Below are 20,759 nucleotides of genomic sequence, written 5' to 3' on the forward strand. Positions count from 1 at the left end.
GTGGCTCTGGTAATGTTTAGAAAAATCACAAACCTTAATTGGTTATTAGTGGCATTAAATTGATACTGTTAGGCAGCTCCTGGACCTTGAGCTCTGTCTTTAATTAGAAACAGTAGTGTCTCCTTCCCTCTGAGATTTCTTTATGAAAGTGTTTTGCTTAATAACACAAGGTTATCAGCTTTCAATTGTCTTCTGGATGACACCTCCCAAATGACACTACTTGTTGTATCTCTGTTACTCATTTTAGCCAGAATTTCCAAGCATGCTCTTCTTCATTGCTTAAGCATTTACTTCTTTTCACTTTCTAGTAAATATTTTTGTACTCCTTGTTTTACACTTAGTATTGTAACTTTTTTCCTTGACACTTGGTGAATTGTGACTCATAAGGTACGGAAATTATAATTTGTCTCCTAAGTGTGATTGTTTCCTGTTGATTTCAAAATACTCATAAGGTCAGTCTTCTTACAGCTTTTTTTCTATACTAAATATTTTTGCCAAATCAAAGCACATACTCCTGCTGTCCTGTCCTTCTCCCCCCTTCTTGTTAAGTCTTGTCTTCATTTGAAACTTCTGGATATGTATATTTCTCGTATCTTCAAGCTCACTTGTTTTCCCTGGCTCTTTCTTCATCTCTTTATCATTATTTTTTCTCAGTTTTTGATAATACTGTCACTTCCTCTTGTCCAAAATTTGCTTCCAACTACTGACTCATCTCTTGCTACCTTTAATTCTTGTGTGACCAGGATGGGCTGTTAGACCCAGTGTCTTCATTCGTTTCTTTTCAACAATCTTTCCTATACCTTTCCTCTACCTTACTTTTCTCCTTCACCATCATTACAACTACTTGTAGCATTTCTTTGTCCATTCAAATTATTTTTTCTCATATTTATTGATTTGATGCTGTTGCAAACTTGATCTTTTAGCAATTTTGTCCTCTTTGACCACATTTTCCTAGCTCTTCTTTCCTGGTTTGTTCTAAAACATTTCTGTCATCCTATGGTACAATTTGGTTTTTGCCATTGAGTATCTACAGTTTCTGATTTTTCCTCACTTTTACTTGTAATACTTGCATGGTCTACTCTTGATTTGTTAGCAACATATGATAAGGTTTGTAATCTACCGTTTTTTGTTTTAAATGTTTTTTTCTTCCTTGGACTGTCTCTCTATTGTCTGAATATTTATGAGATAATTTCCACACTTTTGATTAAAGTAAACCCCTGCTCACCAGAAAGTCATCTCATTATACATAGTTTGGCATATTTGATGTAAAGGTTCTAGCAAGAAGAATTTAGATTATTTTATACACAACCATTGTGATGGAATTTTAATTTTAGGAAGGGAAAAGTAGAGTTCTGTGCCAGAACATTAAACAAAAGAAGAGTTGCTGATAGTGGGAGAATGATGTTGCATGACATACAAAGACAGGGAACTTTCACGTGTAAGACAATTGAAGCAAAAAGAAATTTTCAAATGAAGGAGACAAAAGGAGGAGGAAGACAAGCTGAAGCCTAAGAAATCCTGTAGGAAGATAATTGATAGTTAGAGATGAATAGCAGGAGCAGACTCTCTCAAACTTTTTAGGTCAGGAGGAGTAAGAATCTGAGGGAAACCTATAGTATTTGTCGTATCTTAAAATAAAGTAATTTAGAATACATTGTATAGCATATTACTTTTATTTTTAATTGTATAATATCTGAACATACAGAACATTCCTTTGCTGGTACTTGAAATTCTAGACTATCCAATATTTCTTTGATGGATATTGAATTATTTAATTGTGAAACAGACGCTCTCCACAAAGTATTCTATTCTAAGCATTTTAAATAAATAATATTGTTCTTTTCCCATTTTGTCTTAATTAAAAATATATGGAATGTTTTCAATTAAATGAATGATGTACATTGCTTTTATACTGTCTTTAGTAGAGTCATGCGTATGAAAATTTTCGAGGGCTGTGAGTCAGATACTTAGGTTCATGGGACCAGGCTTTTGATGTTTCAGGGACATGCTTAGTAATGTCCAAAACACCCAAACAGGTCAGAGTGTAGTACCTGTTAAATTCAGTGGAAGTTACACACCTAAATGCTTTTGCTGTACGAGGAAGGGCTGGTAGGCACTTTTCTACCTCTTGATGTGGTAAACAAAAACCAACACTTTGACAATAGGTTTTTTGTTTCTTTTATTTGAAACTCTTAATCAATGTTCAGGGCAGCAGGAGACTTTTCTCTTTGGTGTGTGTGTGCTTTGGTCTGTTTATTAGTGTATGCTTATAAATTGTAATATGCTTCTGAAAGCCTGGATGAACAATAAGATAATTCTCTTTCTGTTTTCTCTTTCTAATAAGCCAGACATTACACAAGCTAGAAATAACTTAAAATTACTCTAGCTATAGTGGATGTCCTCCATTTTAATCAACTTTTTGAAGACCAAGGGAGAGAAGGTGAGCTTTAGTTAACATAATATCGCTTAAGGAGAGTTGACTGTTGAAGGAGGTGGGAGAACAGACTGCAGAGATTTCAAGGTTGCAATTTTCCTCTGACTACAAATGAAATTTGAACTCAAATCCGCAGAACAATTCAGCTTTTTTTCTGTTCTTTTTTTCATTTAATTGAAAATTATAAAATGATAACAAAGAGCATAGAGAAGGATGCTCTGGAAATACATTTCGTAGGTATACTAGGAAAAAGATGACACATTGATGGAGTAGAAAGTAGTTAACAGGAGGGCTGCATGCCCACGCTGGTATGATTTTGTGTAAGAGCAAATAGTAGATTAATGCTAAATGAATGGAAGAAATAGGAAGGGTGTGAGAGAGGTTGAAGTTCCTGGAAGAAAGAAAAGGAAGTAATTATGAATTGGACTCTAACAGCCTGAAAGTCAGCAGGGTGATTTGGACATGATAATGTAAACATACATTTATAAGTGTTGTGGCAGTGGACAGTGCTATTCGGGACTTGTCAGACTAAGAGTCTGGAAGTCATGGGGATACAGTTCATCCTAGCTTGAGTACTGAAATCCTCTGACATGACTGTAGGAGGAATGGAATCGAGATAGTGGTGTGCATATGTTATATAATTTAGGTATAGATAGGCAAACTTGTGCAAGCAGGTATTTTAGGAAAAAGCATTGTTTCATATTTTGGAATACGTTGTGTGGCACATGAATATTCAGTGTAGCACTTAGTTTGCTAAAAATGGGCATGTACTTCTCATAAATACCTGAAGAGCATTTATGAAATAAATTATGAAAGACTTTAACACTTAAGATTGGTAAACACTTTAATTTTTGTAAAGCATAAAACCAGTAGGGAATTGGTAAAATGCATATGACCGCATTTTAGCATGTCAAGTCAAAGTAATTTAAAATGGATTTATATAACTTAATTTTTCTCAGAAGCTATCATTGTATTGCCAGTTACACAATAGTCTGACTAGACAAAAAGCATTTTTTAAATAGCTACCTAAGTAATATATATTTATCTATCCCATTTTATAGTAAGTGTTAAGGTAAGTTTAAATTAATCTAAGAGAGTATAATTGATAGTAACAGTTTGATTTAATTTAATCCTTTTATTACCTGAGATGTAAAGAAGGACATAGCTGATTACCTGTAGTTTAATGATGGTAGTTGCTTTACTGTAGTAAGACTAACTTTAAATGATTACTTTTTATTTTGCATAGTTATAGGATATTTTCCACTTAATTTAAAGGTGATAATTCTAAGTCTATTTGTAGCCCTTTTATCTTCCACTTAAATGTTAGAATATATAGGAATAGATGATTTTCATCATATGGTTCTGTGTCCTATAAAATCATTCCACCATTATGTCAAATCAATATCTTGTAGCTTTCTTTAGTAGTCTTCAGACAGTAAACCCAGTTTCTTTGGTGCAACAGGAAGTATTCAGCTGTATGTTTTTAAATTTAGCTGAAATTCATGCTAGGGACAGAAACGAAAAGACATTATAAATGTTAACAGCACAGAGTACAATTTCATACAAAAAATAAGAATTTCTGACAAGATTCTGCCCTCAAATGTTATTCCCAACAGCCATCTCAAGGAATCTGACTTGTGCTCACATGCTAAATGACAAAACTGTAAAACCTTTGACCTGTAAAGTGTAGTATATGAATGCTAAAATGCTTTCCTTATAGAATCTACGTCTGGACTGGAAGAAATGTGTGTAGATGAAGACTATCCTCACTGCTTCTTCAAAATTAATATTAGGTATTTCTCTTTGAATTTTGTCCATCTTTGACGAGTACAAAGCCTGCATTTATTCTGCTTTTAAAAGTAGCATGTTCCTTCTTCTCTGATGAGGTTATGAAGCACAGCTAATTAAATATCAGGAAAGCTTTGAGATTTGCTTTTGTGTTTCCTAATTATTCAGTTAACTTGAAAAACAGCATTCATTTGCTACTCAGTTTTGTAGTGTCCATGCTGTTGCACATTTCAGTTTGGGCATGCCTCACTCCTTTTTTTGTCTTGCAGAGATAATCCCATTTATTTATCTGTCCTTCAAGGAAGGTCTAGTGATCCAGATGGTGTAATTGCTAGGCTTAAAAAGATGAACAAGGTAATTCTTTCACTGTTCTGATGTCACAAGAAACCATATATAGTGAGTTTAGTCCTTAAAAAAGAACATAAATAGGTTCATTTTTGCATCTTGATTCCTTCCTTGTCTTCTGTCTTCTATTGACAGAAGAGACTTTTATTGCCCTACTGGCCCTTGTTCTGGCACCTACCTCTCAGGTCAGCTTAAGTGCTGGAGAGTGAAATAAGTACATGCTTCCATAGGAGTCCAATTCTTATTTGCTTTTTCATCTACAGCAATAGTCTGAATTGAAGGGATCACCGGTGAATATCTTGTTATTAACATGGGACTCTTCGTGTTTACTTTCTTATCTGTGTGAACCTGAGAGCTGTCTATCTGGCTAGCAACAATGTTGTCTGATCGAATCCACACTATGCAAGTACTGACAGGCAGTCTCAGGGCAATATATGACGCCAAATGTCAGGGAGACATCCTGTCCTTGCGTTGGTCCTGGGAAGAAGAGTAAATCTGCATGACATAGGGAGATAAAGAGTGAAGTTGAGTTAGACTGTCAAAAGGAATCAACCTGTATATGTTGTGATGATGGCTTGGAAAGTAGTTTTGTCTCATGTGTGGACATTTTGAAGCAGAAAGCAGTATCTAGGACAGGAGCTCTAGCCTTCCTTGACCCTCAATTTAGCACTGAGCTGTGGAAGACTATCGTCTCCTGTATGTACAGCTGTCCTCAGCGCTTCTCTTCTGACTTGAGCTCTAGCCAGGACACACATTGAGAACAGTCCTGTAGAGTAGTGCTTAGAACTCAGTAATCTGTAGATCTTGGTAGTGTCTTTAATAGATAATTCTTGGAAGGAGGAATATGATTATTTGCCATGACTGTTACATTCTTCTAAGAAGTTATTTCAGTATGGAAGTATTTTTCCGTATACTTTCCTTACTTTCCTTTCTCTATTTAGTAGAGAATTCCTACTAAAGGAAATACTGTTCTATGACTGAGGTATTACGTGACTGTATACTTTGAATGAGTGGAAGAGAATCAGTGTATTAAACTTGTGAGGGAAATCCCAAATTTCCATATTAGGGGGGTATATTTTGTAGAAATATGAACGTAAATGGTCTTGGATCAAGAAGCTACAATTATTATGATATTTAATATCTTGTTCTTTTGTTCATTTATTCTAAAGTGCTCTCCACACCTGAATACTTACAGCATGTAGCTTTGTGATTCCCAAAAGCATTATGGCTATTTGGAGCACAGCGTGAAATTGTCATCAACAAGAATAACGAACAATAGCTATGTAAGGGTAAGGCAGATGGAGTTGTTTTCCACTCTTCTAAACTGTAATGTTAAAAAGAACATCAGCTATTTTAGGATCAGGAATAGGCCATCTGCCCAAACTGCCTGCCCTTTCAGCTTTATCTTACTCCCATATTATAGTTACTATTTTCATCTGAAAGTCATTACATTTTTATGCTTTGTTTCCTTGAAAGATACTTCATCTCATTAGCTGATTAGTTTTACACCAGCAATTTCTTTAAGAATTCCAAGTCTCTCTTTAATATTTATATTTTGCTATTAAAATATTTTGCCTTCAAATATGATGTTTGCTTGATAATTTTTTTATTAAGTCAGACAACATCTGTCCTTACTGGCAGTGTTGGAAATGATGTGACAGTCTGGCAACAGGAGTAGCGGGAAATAAGCAAAGGACCCACAGGGATCATTGAAGGGACAGGAACAGAGCATTTGCATCAAGGCAAAGAAAAGGACTTTGGGAAAAAAAGTCTAAAAATAATTGAAGCTGAGACACACACACAAAAAAAAAAAGAGCAAGTGAGAGAGATTTGTAAAAAGCATTCTTTAGCTGCCACAGGAATTTCATTTGTAGTTTTCAGCTTCATCTGAGGGGAGGAATGACTTAATAAAAGATTCAGTTGCTTTGAAAACTGTTGATTTATAGTCTTGAATGTCTTTGTGGGATGAGCATCTTACTTGAATGTCTTTGTGGGATGAGCTTTAGAAAGAATTAAACATTTTCCAATGGAACTTTCTAAAATCTGAAATTGTTGGTTCAATGAATATAAAATGTTCTACAAGAATGTCAACATTTCATATCAGCATTTCATTTCAGGTTTTTATTAATTCATGTTGTGTAAATACTTGTATTTGTTCTATCACAGTAATTTGGCAAAGGAAAATGGAAGGTTTTCTTCCTAAATGTCTAAAGAAATAATATATAAAGCCATTTTAGTGTTCCAAAAACACTGGAACATTCTCCCCCTCCTCCTGCCCCTTTTTTTTCTAAATATAAATGAGCTTAATTAACTGTAAAATAGCATTTTAGATAAAAATCAGTTCCCATCAAATAGCTAATTTTCTTTGGAATATAATAGAATTTCGTTTTGTATGTGATTGTTCTTTCGTAGTTATGGTCCTAAGCATAAGCATCTATTTTGATGCCCTGGGATACCAGAGATATACATACAGAGTTCACAGGACCTGTGAGAGATAGGAGGACACGTGTTGTTTGAAGCAACAACTGAAAGTCAGGAGGGATGCACCAGAAATCTTTCAAAATGAAACTGGATATTTGTGTCTGGTTATAGCTTTGTTTATGTCATTAAACATCACAGTTTACAGGTTATTTCAATGGTTAGCCAAATAATAAATAATATAACTATCTGTAAAGTGTATAGACTTTTTGTAGGTGAATATACTTTTCTTTTTTATAAAAAAAAGATATTGATATTTTTTTTTGGCATTAATTAAATGTAAAAAATATTTTTTGTAGTTGCAATTCCTAGAAATAGAAATTACACAGTCATGGTTTTTGTTTCATTCATGTTTGGTAGCTTTAATAATTGATCATAATTTCTTAAGCAGCCAAAGACAAAAGTGATTTGTCAATTATTTGAGGAAAACAGTCAGGATTTATGATCATTTGCAGTCTTTCTTTTACAGTTGGCTCCCTCGAAGCCTTCATTTTTTAAATCTGAAAATGGGAAGGCACTTCAATGTAACTGCAGCTTTATATCTCTCTGAGAATACTGTAGTCAAGTAGGTAGATGTACACTACTTTTATTTAAAGTTTTTCTTCAGTGAGCAAAATAACAAGTCTTTTAAACATGTTGTCCAATTGGCTTAACCTTATATCTCTTTTTGAAAACCCTGGCTATAGAAATGAAACACTACTTAATGTAACCAGCACAATAGCATAACCATAGTCAGTCACGTACCATAGGGTCAGTTTTCATTATTCATTACTACTTCTACTGTATGCTTATGCTATTTACAAATGATGCTTGTATATTTTGTCTCAGAATACTGAAGTGCAGCTAATCATGGACAGATTTAGTCTGATATATTATATAATTTTCACACTGTCCTATAATACAAACATTGAAGAGGTCTCAACTCCTTCAGAACTTTTATTGAACCTGAAGTGAATAGCTCAGTTCTCAGTTTCAAAGCACAGTTCTCACTAGATGGATTATGGTCATGTATTTTAACATTCCAGTCATGCAAATCTTCCCAAGTTTCAGTAATAATTCAAATTGAATTTATCCATATAAATGAGTAATTGCAATTCTCTTGTTTAATATCCAACTTCTAGAGTTCTCATATGGGTACATGAAGCTTGGTTGTGGTTTGGTTTTTTTTTCTTATCTTCATAGACTTTGGCATCTAGGTTAATTTTTGTTCTCAGTGTCTTGATTTTATGTTTACTGAATGTTTAGATAATCTTTCTCGTGTTGTGATAATCCTCTTTTTCTGTTGTAGCTTAGCATTTTACCTGAGTATCTATTTAGCCTTTTCCAGAGAAGATTGGTTCCGATTATTTCCAATGGTATTAAACTGGAAGCTATTCAAATTACATATTTGGTATGTCAACCAACTGACATACCAAAACAATTGGTTTGGAAGGTCAAACAATATTCCAGAAAGATGCATTTTTTTCCCTACCTAGCAATTTATTCCAACATCTTTCTACTGTTGCTTGTGGGACCCAAAGGTGTTCTAAAAAGATCACTTGTATCTATCGCTTCCCCAACAATTTTATTCAAGATGTCTTTCTGCGAGCTATGTTGTGATGAAGCCTCATGATCTTCAGTAGGCAACATCAGTAATTTTTTTACTCTGCATATGTTTCTGGTCATCTTTTTTACTACCTCTACAAAAACTGCATGCAATTGTTAATCTGTTTCCAAGTACATTTTCACATCTTCTGCATGAGGTGAATTGTTAATCTTGGTTTATCTCTAGTGGTTTGTGTTCAATGGCTGTCTTCTCTATTCCATTTAACTATATCCTTCAAAATGTCTTCTGTAGTTTTCATACTGAACATTTCGTACTTACAGTACACTTATGATAGAATCATAGAATCATAGATTGGGGTGGAAAGGACCTCAAAGATCGTCTAGTTCCAACCCCCCTGCCATGGGCAGGGACACCCTCCACTAGACCACGTTGCCTAAAGCCCCATCCAACCTGGTCTTGAACACTTCCAAGGAGGGGGGCATCTACAGCTTCTCTGGGCAACCTGTTCCAGTGCCTCACCACCCTCACAGTGAAGAGTTTCTTCCTAGTATCTAATCTAAATCTACCCTCCTTTAGCCCAAGGCCATTACCCCTTGTCCTGTCACTACACTCCCTGATAAACAGTCCCTCACCATCTCTCCTGTAGGCCCCTTCAGGTACTGGAAGGCTGCTATACGGTCTCCCTTATTGCCTTCTCTTCTCCAGGCTGGACAACCCCAACTCTCTCAGCCTGTCTTCACAGGAGAGGTGCTCCAGCCCTCTGATCAGCTTCGTGGTTCTCTTCTGGACCTGCTCCAACAGATCCATGCCTTTCTTGTACATGAGGACCCAGAGTTGGACACAGTAGTCCAGGTGGGGTCTCACAAGAGCAGAGTAGAGAGGGAGAATCACCTTCCTCAACACTTTCTGCTAAGTTTCTTGTCTTGTCAGTGCCAGACCTGCACTCTGGTTTTACTCCATTCAGTTCATTAATAAGAATTATTTTCTTCCTTAAGTCTCTCAGAGGGATACTTTTCATTTTGTTGTGTCTAAAACCTCAAGTCTTCTGGTACTGTATGCTTAACTTATTTTATTAACTTATTACTGTATGTTAACTTATTTTCTAGACCTTATAGGCACCTTTTTCTGAAATGTCTCTTCTGGTTTCAGATAACAAAGAATATTTTATAAGATTATTGTTGTTCATTATGTCTCTTCTATTACTGGCCAGCACAAGATTGAGGGAAGAATCTCCATTTCTTTTTTAAGTTATCTTGGGGTCACTGCTTACTTAAGGTTACACAAGCAGAATGAATTTTATTAGTGAATTTTGGAAGTGGAAATTTCCTTTCAGGATGTAAATTAACATTTATTCTGTGATCTTTTTTCTAAGTTTTTAGCTACTATTTGCAGTTTTGATGTCACATCATTGTGAACAGAAACTGAAATGTACATATGTAAGTTAGCATTTGGCTCTGTTAGCTGATGGAACATTGGAATTGATTTTGGTAACTGTTTTACCAAGAAGTAAATGCTTAATCTTTTTATGTGTAGAACACTACTTCTCCGTCTAGTACCTGATAGAAAGAACTAAGATAACTAAATTAAAAAATTGAATTAAAAATCCTTTTCAGTCTTATGTTTTGGGTATTGCCTAGCCAGACATTTCAAACACTCATGTCTGCCTTCTCTATTTCATTAGTAGCATGTTTCAGAATGAGATTTGCTGTCAAATGCCAAGATAAAGTTAATCTATTTCTGAGCTACTATTTTCTGGTTCGAATAATCAGTAAGTAAGTACTGCTTTTAATGCATTGGATTCTTGAGAGAAAGCTATTAAATAAATGGAAACACAGGTGTGTAACAATGCTTTTCTCTGTTTCTGAGGAAATTAAATATAGCTTGTTGTCAGTTCTTACCTCCATTAAAGAGACTAAACATCCTAATTAATAATAGAAAAAATTTTAGCCCTATGCCTTGCGTGGAAAAAACAACCTTCCTGTAGATTAAGAGATTATTAAAAAGTATTTTACACCACTATTAGGAAGTTCTTCCAATACTTTTTTCAACAGATTCTACTTTGCTGCAAAAATTGTTGTTAGATTTTTTGGCATATGTCTGTGAAGTGATGTAAGTTAAATATACACTAAGCTATTAAAGCTAAAAGGTGGTTTCATTACTTCCTAAGGACCCTCAGGTTTGTAGAGTAGTATATCTGTGGAAGGGACAGCTATCCATTTTCAAACACAGCTCCGCAGGAATCCTACTGCTCACCTGCAGCTTCTGTGATTTTAACATGAAGAATATCTTTGGTCATGGAGAAATAATGAATCTTTTTAGACATTTGTCAGGCTAATATAACGGAGATATTTCTGTGTATATATTAAAGATGTTATGTTTATATGGATAGTAGATGGTTCACAGTACTGCCAGTGAAAGCATTGCCATGTGTTCTAGAAGATACTACTTCTGTGTAGTAGATAAAATAATGCAATACAGATATAGTGAAATAAAAGTCTGCAGACTGGCTAACATATTGCTAATAGAACAGAAGTACTTCACACACATGAAAGTATATATAATCATTGAACAATATATATGTTGAAATCTAATTTAAGTTGGCTTAAACAGCCTCACCTCCATGCTTTTTGCCTTTAACATGTTCTTACAGTAAATAGAATTTGATCCAAAAAATCACTAAACTTACATTTCTGTTAGAAACATGCAAAATTTAAATTTAAATTTAAATATATTTAAAATCTGAATACTGAAGAATTGTAATGCTGTTGACATATAAGTTCCTGAATAAATGGATGTTGATATTAACTTGAATGTACTAGTAAGTATGTATTTTTAAAGTTTTAATCTAAATCTGCAAGCATTTCTTTCTGCAGATCCTTTGGTAAGAGTGAGAACTCCTTGAAGAGGTATCTCTGTTCTCATTATTGCAGTTGTATTTTTTTCTTTGTACGCCATCAGTTAAGCACCTCACTACATCACGCATGTTTTATTCTATGAGTCACTAAAAATTCTGTGATCTCATAACCTGTTGTAGAGACACTGTTGACCCTATTCTTATGGACATTTTCCTAGTATTAAAAGTTTCACTTCCGAGTGATAGCAGTGAAGTCATATTTGCACAGGTAAAGAATAGTACACAATGGTTGTTAGTTACAGAAGATGCATCTTGTTAGTATGCTGAAAAGAAAAGCTCAGCATGTTCTGCCAGAGATACTTTCAGAGAAAGGGAGGTATAAATTTGTAAGATGGCTTACTCAAGGCCACGTGAGAGGAGAGTTGCAAAGTTACCTTATGAAAATGCAATTATATTTTTCTTTTTTGGGGGGATATAAAGAAGTCAATAATTTAAATCTTAGCAATTAGCAACAGGATAATCCATTTCTTCTTAAAATGTAAGGTATATTTTTACTTGATATCAATATAAAGTATAGAACAATTCAAATATTTGTGAGCTATATCTAGCTACATTTTAGCTCTCAGTTTAGTATGAGAATACTTCTATAGAAAAAGCATTTTATCTGTCAACAAAGACTTTAATGAGATATTTAAATAAAGTAAATAAAGCCTGTACTTATTCTGTGAAGGGAAAATTCTTATCAGTGGTCCCCATTAGACTTGTATTCGTGTGCTGCTTTATAACATCGTGCACAGATGTTTTTGCCTGAAAAAAATAGATTCTCGTTTCTAAGATCTAAGAATTTTAAGTTCTAAATGTAGCTTGATTCCAGAGGTAATCAGACAAGCTGTACCTACAAGATCTTGCTGACAAGTAGAGCACCCGCTTGGTGATGGGTCCCATTCGAGGTACCGTTTCTCGAGAGCGAGCTCCGCGGCGGAAGCTCTGTCCATGGTGCTGAAACCGGTCACGACATCGCAGCGTTTCTCTGCGCCATTTCAATGTCCCTTTATGTGCGATAGCGATTCATCGGGTTTGTAAACTTCCTTCTTCGGTGAAGCATAGCGACCCTCCGAATATCCTAATTTCTGTTAGTTTAAATTTAGTACCAGGTTCTTCTTTCTGCCTTTAACAACTGTGAAAATTACCCACATATAATTTATAAATCCGGGGATTTAACTAGAAAAAGGACATCTTTAACACGAAAGCAAGTTATTCGTTAGTACTAGGTAAAATGGAATTATTTTTCCATGTTATAAGTGTTTATAGACCAATAACATTTTGAAAGTATGCAGCAAACTCTAAATAAGTGGAAACGTTAACGTCTAAATACAAGAAGTACCTGTTCTTCCTCTACCTGCAAAAATTCTCACAGTGATTCTACAGAAATGTTTACTTCAATCAAGTCTAGAAAGATAAAATGCATAGTATTATAGAGTTTTTAAAAAAATAAAGTCTTTTAAGATTTACAAGAAATGTTTGTTATTCATATTTTTACTTTGTAATTCAAGCTACCTATGCATTCTGTGAATATTTCCTTAAGCACAATATTCAGAGATAACAATTTTTTCTTCATTCTTCCTATTTTTTTCATATATATGAACCAATATAACATAAAAATTTTGCTGTTACTTTCTTTGTTAGGAGTTACCACATCTTTTGATCAGATATTTTAATGATCAGATGTCTTTTCTCTACTGGGCTTAGGAGTAGTCTCTTTTTCCATCCTAACATAATTGGGTTTAGCTTGTAATCAAAATTCTGATCAGCAGTTTCTTGTGCACATTTGCTGCTTATGGGCCCAGTCCTACTCCCATGAGAACTTTAGCTTCAATATAAGTAGTCAGGTATTTATTGTTCTCTTTTTGTTTTGTTTCAATTCATTTCTACTAATAATGTTTCTGTCAGTCACTTATTGCTTGTTACATTGTGAAAGCTGAGGAGGTTTATAAACTAGTCAGTTGTTGTTATTGCTGAACAGAAGCGTGCAGGTCCAGAAAGAAAACCTTAATATCATTTAAACTGTTCAAGCTGAGTTCCCTGTATGGCCAGTGTAAAGTTTAGACATTACTAATAACTGAATTACCCTTTTGACTGAAGACAAAATATTGCATTTTATTATCCGAGTGTAAACAATGCATTCAGTTTTCAGAGTTGTGGGAAAATACCAAAGCAGTTCAAAACTTGCAGTTATCAGTAGCTAACAATCTATTTTCCTATCAGTCTTATGTCTCCTTCCCACCCTCCTTCTCTCTTCTTCCTCCCACAACAAGCAACATGTAAAATATGGTTGTTATTATTATGGATAAGTACTTTAAAATAAAAATATTTATTGTGTGGTTTATTGTGGTTATACAGCCTAAAACCAGCAAAAATATCTTATGTGCTCAGATTGGCATTTTAAACAGGAGAATACGTAAGGAGATATTTTTATCAGACATTAGAATGAGTTTTTGTATTGTCAGACAACAGATCCCAGAAGGTTTGGTTTTGTTTTGTTTTTTTTTTTAAAGAAATAAAAAAGCCAAAAACTATTTTAATTTTAATCAAAAATGTATTTTCCTCATAAAAAAAATTCACATACTCACTGTATCTACTCTACAGAATTTGTCCATTTCATTACACCATGTGTCAATCCTAGTATATCTGTTCACTGCAAAAACTCGTGGCTAGTGTGTGTAATACAGCACAGGAGGAGGTATTGCTCAGTTCCACTACTTTTATATAATAATTAAAAAAAAATACAGAAAATGTTCTTGGCTACTTGCACTGTATTCCAGACTTAAAAGTCCCATGAAAGTTCTAGAAAATGAAGTTAATTGTATTTGGTTGGTAGAATACCCTTAGAAGCCAGTTAGTTAAAATTGTTGTCTTATGCTGAGTCAGTACATATTCCCATTTGTCAACAGCAGCAAAGTCCAGGCGTCTAGTTCCTAAAAGAAATACTTTTTCTTGTTGACTTTTTATTCAGCACAAATGCAGTCATGTGCTTTTTATTTCAGAAATTAAGTGATATATTGACATATTTATGACATATTGGTTGGCACACTTATTACAGTTGCTTTTACTTCCATTGCTGTGCTTTTTTCTTTGCCCATGTCCCAAAGACTGATCAGAGGAGGATAAAGCTCATTGAGTGAAAAGGATTCTTTCTTCAGGTAATTCTTTAGATAGCTCTGTCCAACATCATAGCTCATCTCTCGTGAGATGCAACTGTAGAGATATATCACAGAGATGACTCCCAGAAGAGCACCAAGGCAGGCAAGGAATCCTATTATGTTGTTCTTTTCATAGCCTTTCATTGTCAAGTCCAGTCCTTTTGTGGTTACGTTGACACATTGTTTCTTATTCTGTGAATAGATAGTGGGAATATCTATACAAATTTTGTATTCAGTTGATGGATTCAGATGTGTAAGGTTATATACCTTTATATCAGATGGTATTCGAGCGCTCTGTGCAGCCTGCGAGTTTTCGGCTTTCAGAAAGGCTGTCCATCTAACACTGGACTTCAGAATTTTTGAACTTGCTTTCCATGAAACCAAAACAGAATTAGATTTTATATCTTTTATTTTAATATTTAAAGATCCATTGCTGTCCTGAGGGAAAGAGCCGTCCACTTTAATCATGACTGACTTTAGGTCTGCCCCAACTAAATTTGTTGCTATACATGTGTATAAGCCACTTTCTTTTTGTGTTACATCACTTATTTCTAATGTTCCTTCAGAATGAATGTAGTATTTATTAGAAACAGTATTAGGCAAAAGTTTGTGTCCTGATGGTGTTATCCAGTAGATTTCAGGTTCTGGTTCTGCTGTGGCTCTGCAATGTAAAGAAATATGGCTGCCAGTTTTTAAATCCAGAGTAGATGGAAAACTTTCAGGAGCTATCAGGGGGAGACAGATTTCCATCATTTCCCGGAAGTGTATCTGTCTCACGTTCTGGCCTTGGAATTCAGGAGGATCTACACAAAACAGGGACTCTGGCTCCATGAAGCGAATGTTTGTTTTATTCATGTTAATCCAGCGGATGACACAATCACATCTAATGGGATTGCTGTGTATACTTACTTCTTTGAGGTTAGGCAAGGATTCTATTGTGCTGCGGTACAGGGCACTCAGCGCGTTGCTGTTGAGCATGAGCGATTCCAGCTTGGGAAGTCTGTAGAATGCATTTGGATGAATGTATGACAATCTCGGGTTATTGGTAGCTTCTATTTTTCTTAAATCTGGCAAATTATCAACAGCAAGACTATCTATAGAAATCAGTTCAGGCATGTTATTAATTCCTAACTCTTTTAGGTGCAGCATATTGCTAAAATCTCCTCGTCGTATTCTGTTGATGGGATTCTTGTTTAGATCCAGAAATTTAAGATTTGTAGCCTTTTGAAGAGCAATGTGGGGCACCCTAACAAATCTGTTGTCATAAAAGGAGATGCTTTCTAAATTGTCAAGGCCAACCAAAGCATTATCTGGTATTTCAGTGAGATTTATGCCTGCTAAAACTAGGCTGCGCAGATTGATAAGAGGCTTAAAGTTCATATCTTCGATTCTGATTATTGGGTTTTCTCCAATCATGAGAATTTCAAGATTAGGAGTAGCTTCAAACCACTTCCTGTTGATCATTTGCAGACCATTTGAATTGAGATGAAGTCTGAGAAGATTATTGAGGCCTATGAAAGCTCCCGGTGCAATCACAGAAAGCAGGTTGTGATTAATATAAAGCTCTTGTAAATTGTGGAGTCCAGAAAGACATTCTTCAGGGAGTTCAGTAAGCTTGTTTTCTTCAAGGTACACTGAAAGCAACTGTGGTGTCTTTCTAAGATTAATACTGGTCACTGAGGATAAATTGTTCTGAGATAAATCTAGACCAGTTAAATTCACTGGGAAGTCTACTGAATGTTCAATTTTTGCAATATTATTCGTCTGTAGAAGTAGAACCTGTGTGTCTGCAGGCAGTTTGGCTGGAAAATTAAAAAGGCCTAAATCATTACAGTCCACTGTTGGAGCCTCCATATACACAGACCTGGGGGTGAACCATGGTCTGATCTCACATATACATGACTCTGGGCAGTCTGCTTTTTTTTCTACAGCTTGTACTAATGCAGTGATAACTAGGCCAAGTAGAAAATTAATTTTGAGTTGCATGTCCTTCATCTTAGCTCAAATGTTCAGAAAAGTAACAGCCCCTTTAGTATTCCACAATTATGGTTTTGGATTTCAGTATGACCCGGTCAATTGATAATACACACACTTGCATTTCTCAAATGATGATGGTGAAGGACTTTCTTCCTGAGCATAAGTGATAAATTTGTAACCAACTTGTCCAGTAGTAAGAGACATTTTGTGGAAATGAAGGTCACTCTGTCCTTGATGACATAAAATTGATAAGCTTTGTGAAGATGAAATATGTATAGATGGTCATAGGAGATTAAGCAATTCATTTATTTAGTAGTATTAACTTCAAATCCCATGATTGATTAGTGTTTGCAGGAATGACAGGATGACCTAAAATATAAGAAGAGGAAATAATTAGTATAAGAAACTATAAAGTTATAAATTAATTTAGCCATCTTTTGCTCTCTAATGTTAATTATTGCAAGTAAGAAAAGAAAATGACTGTGGTACCTAGAGTATTGTAGTGGTATCCAGATAGCATAAATTAAGTTAATATAGTAATATATCTTTAGACTTGTAGCTTGTCATACATCCAGTGGAGCATTGCTCTGCGGAAAGATGAAGATCCACAAAGTATAAAGCAAAATATATCAGTGAGATTTTTCTACATATTTTATGCTCCTTTAAAATATTTTCTTTTTTCTTTCAGTTATCACTAGAAGCAGACTGAGTTCTGTTGGCTTTGAAAATGTAAACACTGAGCAAAATCCTACAGAGCATGAATATTTAACTTTTGAACATGACGTTTATAAAGAACATAATTTATGTGTATTCAGAGGAAAAAGAAATGGTGGGGTTAATATACGTTGCTAATGATGACATTCTTAGGCAAGTCTGTGAGATATTTATACAGAAATGTACAAAATTGATAATCCACAGGTTTTATCATTTTCTAATTCTTTTTGTAGATGCTGTTTAGGAAGAAAAGTTGTGTTTTTTCTTTAAAGCAATAATTAGAAACAAATATATACCTCATAATAAATAGCTCGTCATCTTGGCAAATCCAGGCTAGTTACTGGCTTGCTTATTTTGGCTTCAATGACTTCAATTACAAGGAATAATAAGAACAGAAAAGTATCTTTAGAGTGCTAAGAAGGAAAAAAAAAATCTACATTAGCAACTGCTTCTTTGGTGTGTAGCTCTGCAAGAATCTGAATTTTGCTATGAAGTTGCAGATTGTCTTCATGTCCCAAATTATAGTAAAGACTGAAGCTTTAGCATCCTGAAACATCAAATGTGTCCTCTCCAGATTTTTGGTATTTACTTGCTTTTTCTGGGGAAAAAACCCAATCCTAACATGAGTGTACATTGTGTTCCAAGCCATATAATTCAAAAGCTTCATATATGAAGTAGTACACATTAACTGCTTCATTTGCTTCAGAATATAGACTCTTCACTAAGTTTAAATGGACTTTCTCTCAGAAGACTGTCATATGATACACATTTATGCCCTTTCTCCCCTTGCCTCTGGTGTTAAAATTCACAGTGACATTGTTTACAAACTGTAATATAAGATCAATGCTTCGTTGACATTGATAAATAACTTTTGAAGCGTTGCTGGTATGGATAGACAGACTTACAACAGTCAAGTGTCAAGGGTTTGGATTTCAGGTTTCCTTTCCAGGCTCGGGAGGATTGGGCATATTGACCACGCAGGTATTCCATATCAGCTCAGAGGAAAGGTGTTGCACCATGTTGAGTGACATGAGCACTGGGCCAATTTAAAGTACATTTGCAAAGTGTTTGAGGCTGCTGTTTGTGTTATGTACATTTAAGGACATTTCGTATTTTATTTTAACATGTAAGGGTATTAATAAAGTGAACAGACAATGTGTGAGATAAACATACAGAAAACATTCTGCTGTTTTGAGGATTAATAATATGTTTTTATGCAAATGGCCCAGTTTATATTGAAATGCAAAGACATGCTGACTGAAATAGTAAAAATGTAATCTGTTCCTTTGTTCTGGGAAAGGCTTGCAGAAAAATAAAGCTTTGCATTGGACAGTTAATGCCTATAATTTACTCTTTATTTTGCCACCAGGAGGCAAGGTGATACACCTATATGGAATACTGTCCCATTTACTAAAGATCTCGGTAGAAATCATTCTATACCAAATGCACAGATGTAATTTACTGTGCAGGGAGAAAAGAGGATGGGGGGGCAGGGGGAGAATTTTTTGAGTCGTGTTCTTGATGCACTTTCTAAAGCACATGTCCCATTGACTTCTGGAATTTTATTTGGAATGCATGTTAAAAATGTATCTGTAAGTGTGACAAATACAAAATGTAAGATTCTAATAATATAAAGGTCATTGGAAATCTTATCTGAATAGTAAATTAATTGAGATTCAACAGACCGCTACTGCAGCTGTCAAATCTCAGCATTTTGATCCCACTATGATGCTCAGGGACTTCTGCTCAGTAGAGGTACTGGGAAAATGTTCTGGGGAAGTATAACTACATAGCTGGTTTTCTTCTCCTCCCTGGACATTTGCTGTTGGTCACTGTGAAGAGTAAGGTGTGGACCCAGATAGACTTGTCATGTGTGTCCCAGGTACCTCAGAGGTTGTACCAGTTAAAGCACGTAAACTACTACATTTTTGTGTACATAGAGCCAACGTACTCCTGGATTTGAGTTTGTACTCCTGAGTTTATACTTCAGCTTTTATGGGATTCTCAAGCCAAAACCAAGGGCATCAGTGGTCATTTTCATGTCATATATATTACAGTTGGCTTTCCGCAAAAGGCTGCAAAAAAGAAGAGGTTGGAGATCCAGGTAGAAATTCTTCTTCTTTATGATTTAATCTGATGTCTTTTCTCTTTCTGGTGAATGCTCCAGCTAATAAGCCACCAGCTCAAGCTCATATGGTGTTCCAGCATAAATCTTTCTTATTTCTCCAGTTAAAGTGCTTCTGCCTTGTATAAAATATTCACTGGGGTTGAGTGCCTTGAATAACAGATTGTAGAATAATTTTCACACTGTCTCCCAGCCTGCACAGTCATCGTTCCAAAATACATTGTTTCACTTCACAAAGAATTTTGGTTTAAACAGTGTCACATCTATGTATTAATTTGCATGAAATGATTTGGGATTAACTATCATTCAAGGTGTGGAATAAAAGAATGTTTCTGGAGTGGTATGGACATCCATGGTGGCTTACAAGATCATAGAATCATAGAATAGAATATCTCAAGTTGGAAAGATCGAGTCCAACTTCCTGCTCCTCGCAGGACAACCTAAAACTAAATCATGTGACTGTAGTACACAACTTATGACATAGTATACAAAAGAAGTGAAGCAGTGAAATGCACAGCAAAAATTGTATAGAATCATTTGAGTGGCAAAACATATTTGTTGGTCTTATATTTGCTTGTAATAGTATTATTGTGTGACTCTGATACGCAATGTTGACAGAGAAGGTGAAAAAACATGGATTACTGATGTGAAGTTTTCTGGTGCCACTTGAAGAGGTGAAAACTCAGGATCAAACCGGTTGTATTGATTATGTGTGTGCGTGTTTATGTCATTAATTTCTAACTCTGAGGTGTGTACAAACCATTCGAACTGAGAAGTGAGCTGCAGTTTACTGTAACAAAATAAACCTCATGTAAATTAATATCTTGCATTCAACACTATAAACTGTAATTGAAGTTCAATTTCCTTGAAGAATGTGGCATCACAGAGATAAATGTTTTTACTGGAAAATAAGCATTTAACTTTGTGATACTTTGAACTTTGGGAATGCATTGATTCCCTTTCTTCATTAATGTATTGATAATAATAAATATGTACTGATAACACTAAATAAAGATTAAATTGAAATACTCTTACTAACAGTAATTTTCAGAATTTTTATTAATGGGTTCCAGTGCTTTAAAGCTAAGTGCTTTGTACCGTCTAGAGTTTTATGTGAAAATTTTGCATTTCAAATGTCCAGTTTTAAAGGTACTAATGAGAAGGACAAAGAGACCCTGAAGGTTATTTGTCCTGTTCCTTTGAGTAGTATTTAAAGTATCTGAGATTTACATACACAGAGGTTTCTGTGGAAAAGTAGATATTTTCTTAAAAAAAAAAAAAGTTAATTCAAATAATGC

General features: G+C 34.9%; 2 protein-coding genes across 4 annotated transcripts in view; one reads left to right on the forward strand and one right to left on the reverse strand.

The window, feature by feature from the left end:
• Positions 1–20,759, forward strand: part of IMMP2L (inner mitochondrial membrane peptidase subunit 2) — a 481,785-nt gene that overhangs the window by 187,896 nt on the left and 273,130 nt on the right. The window lies entirely within an intron of this gene.
• The window catches only part of LRRN3 (leucine rich repeat neuronal 3), a 35,671-nt gene continuing 28,733 nt past the window's right edge, over positions 13,822–20,759 (reverse strand). The window contains exon 2 of the mRNA XM_054812770.1: positions 13,822–16,991. Coding sequence (XP_054668745.1) covers positions 14,514–16,640 — 2,127 coding nt within the window. The 5' untranslated portion in view covers positions 16,641–16,991 and the 3' untranslated portion in view covers positions 13,822–14,513. The remainder of the gene's footprint in view (positions 16,992–20,759) is intronic.

Source organism: Grus americana, chromosome 1, assembly GCF_028858705.1.
Source record: "Grus americana isolate bGruAme1 chromosome 1, bGruAme1.mat, whole genome shotgun sequence".
NCBI classification, from domain to species: Eukaryota; Metazoa; Chordata; class Aves; order Gruiformes; family Gruidae; genus Grus; species Grus americana.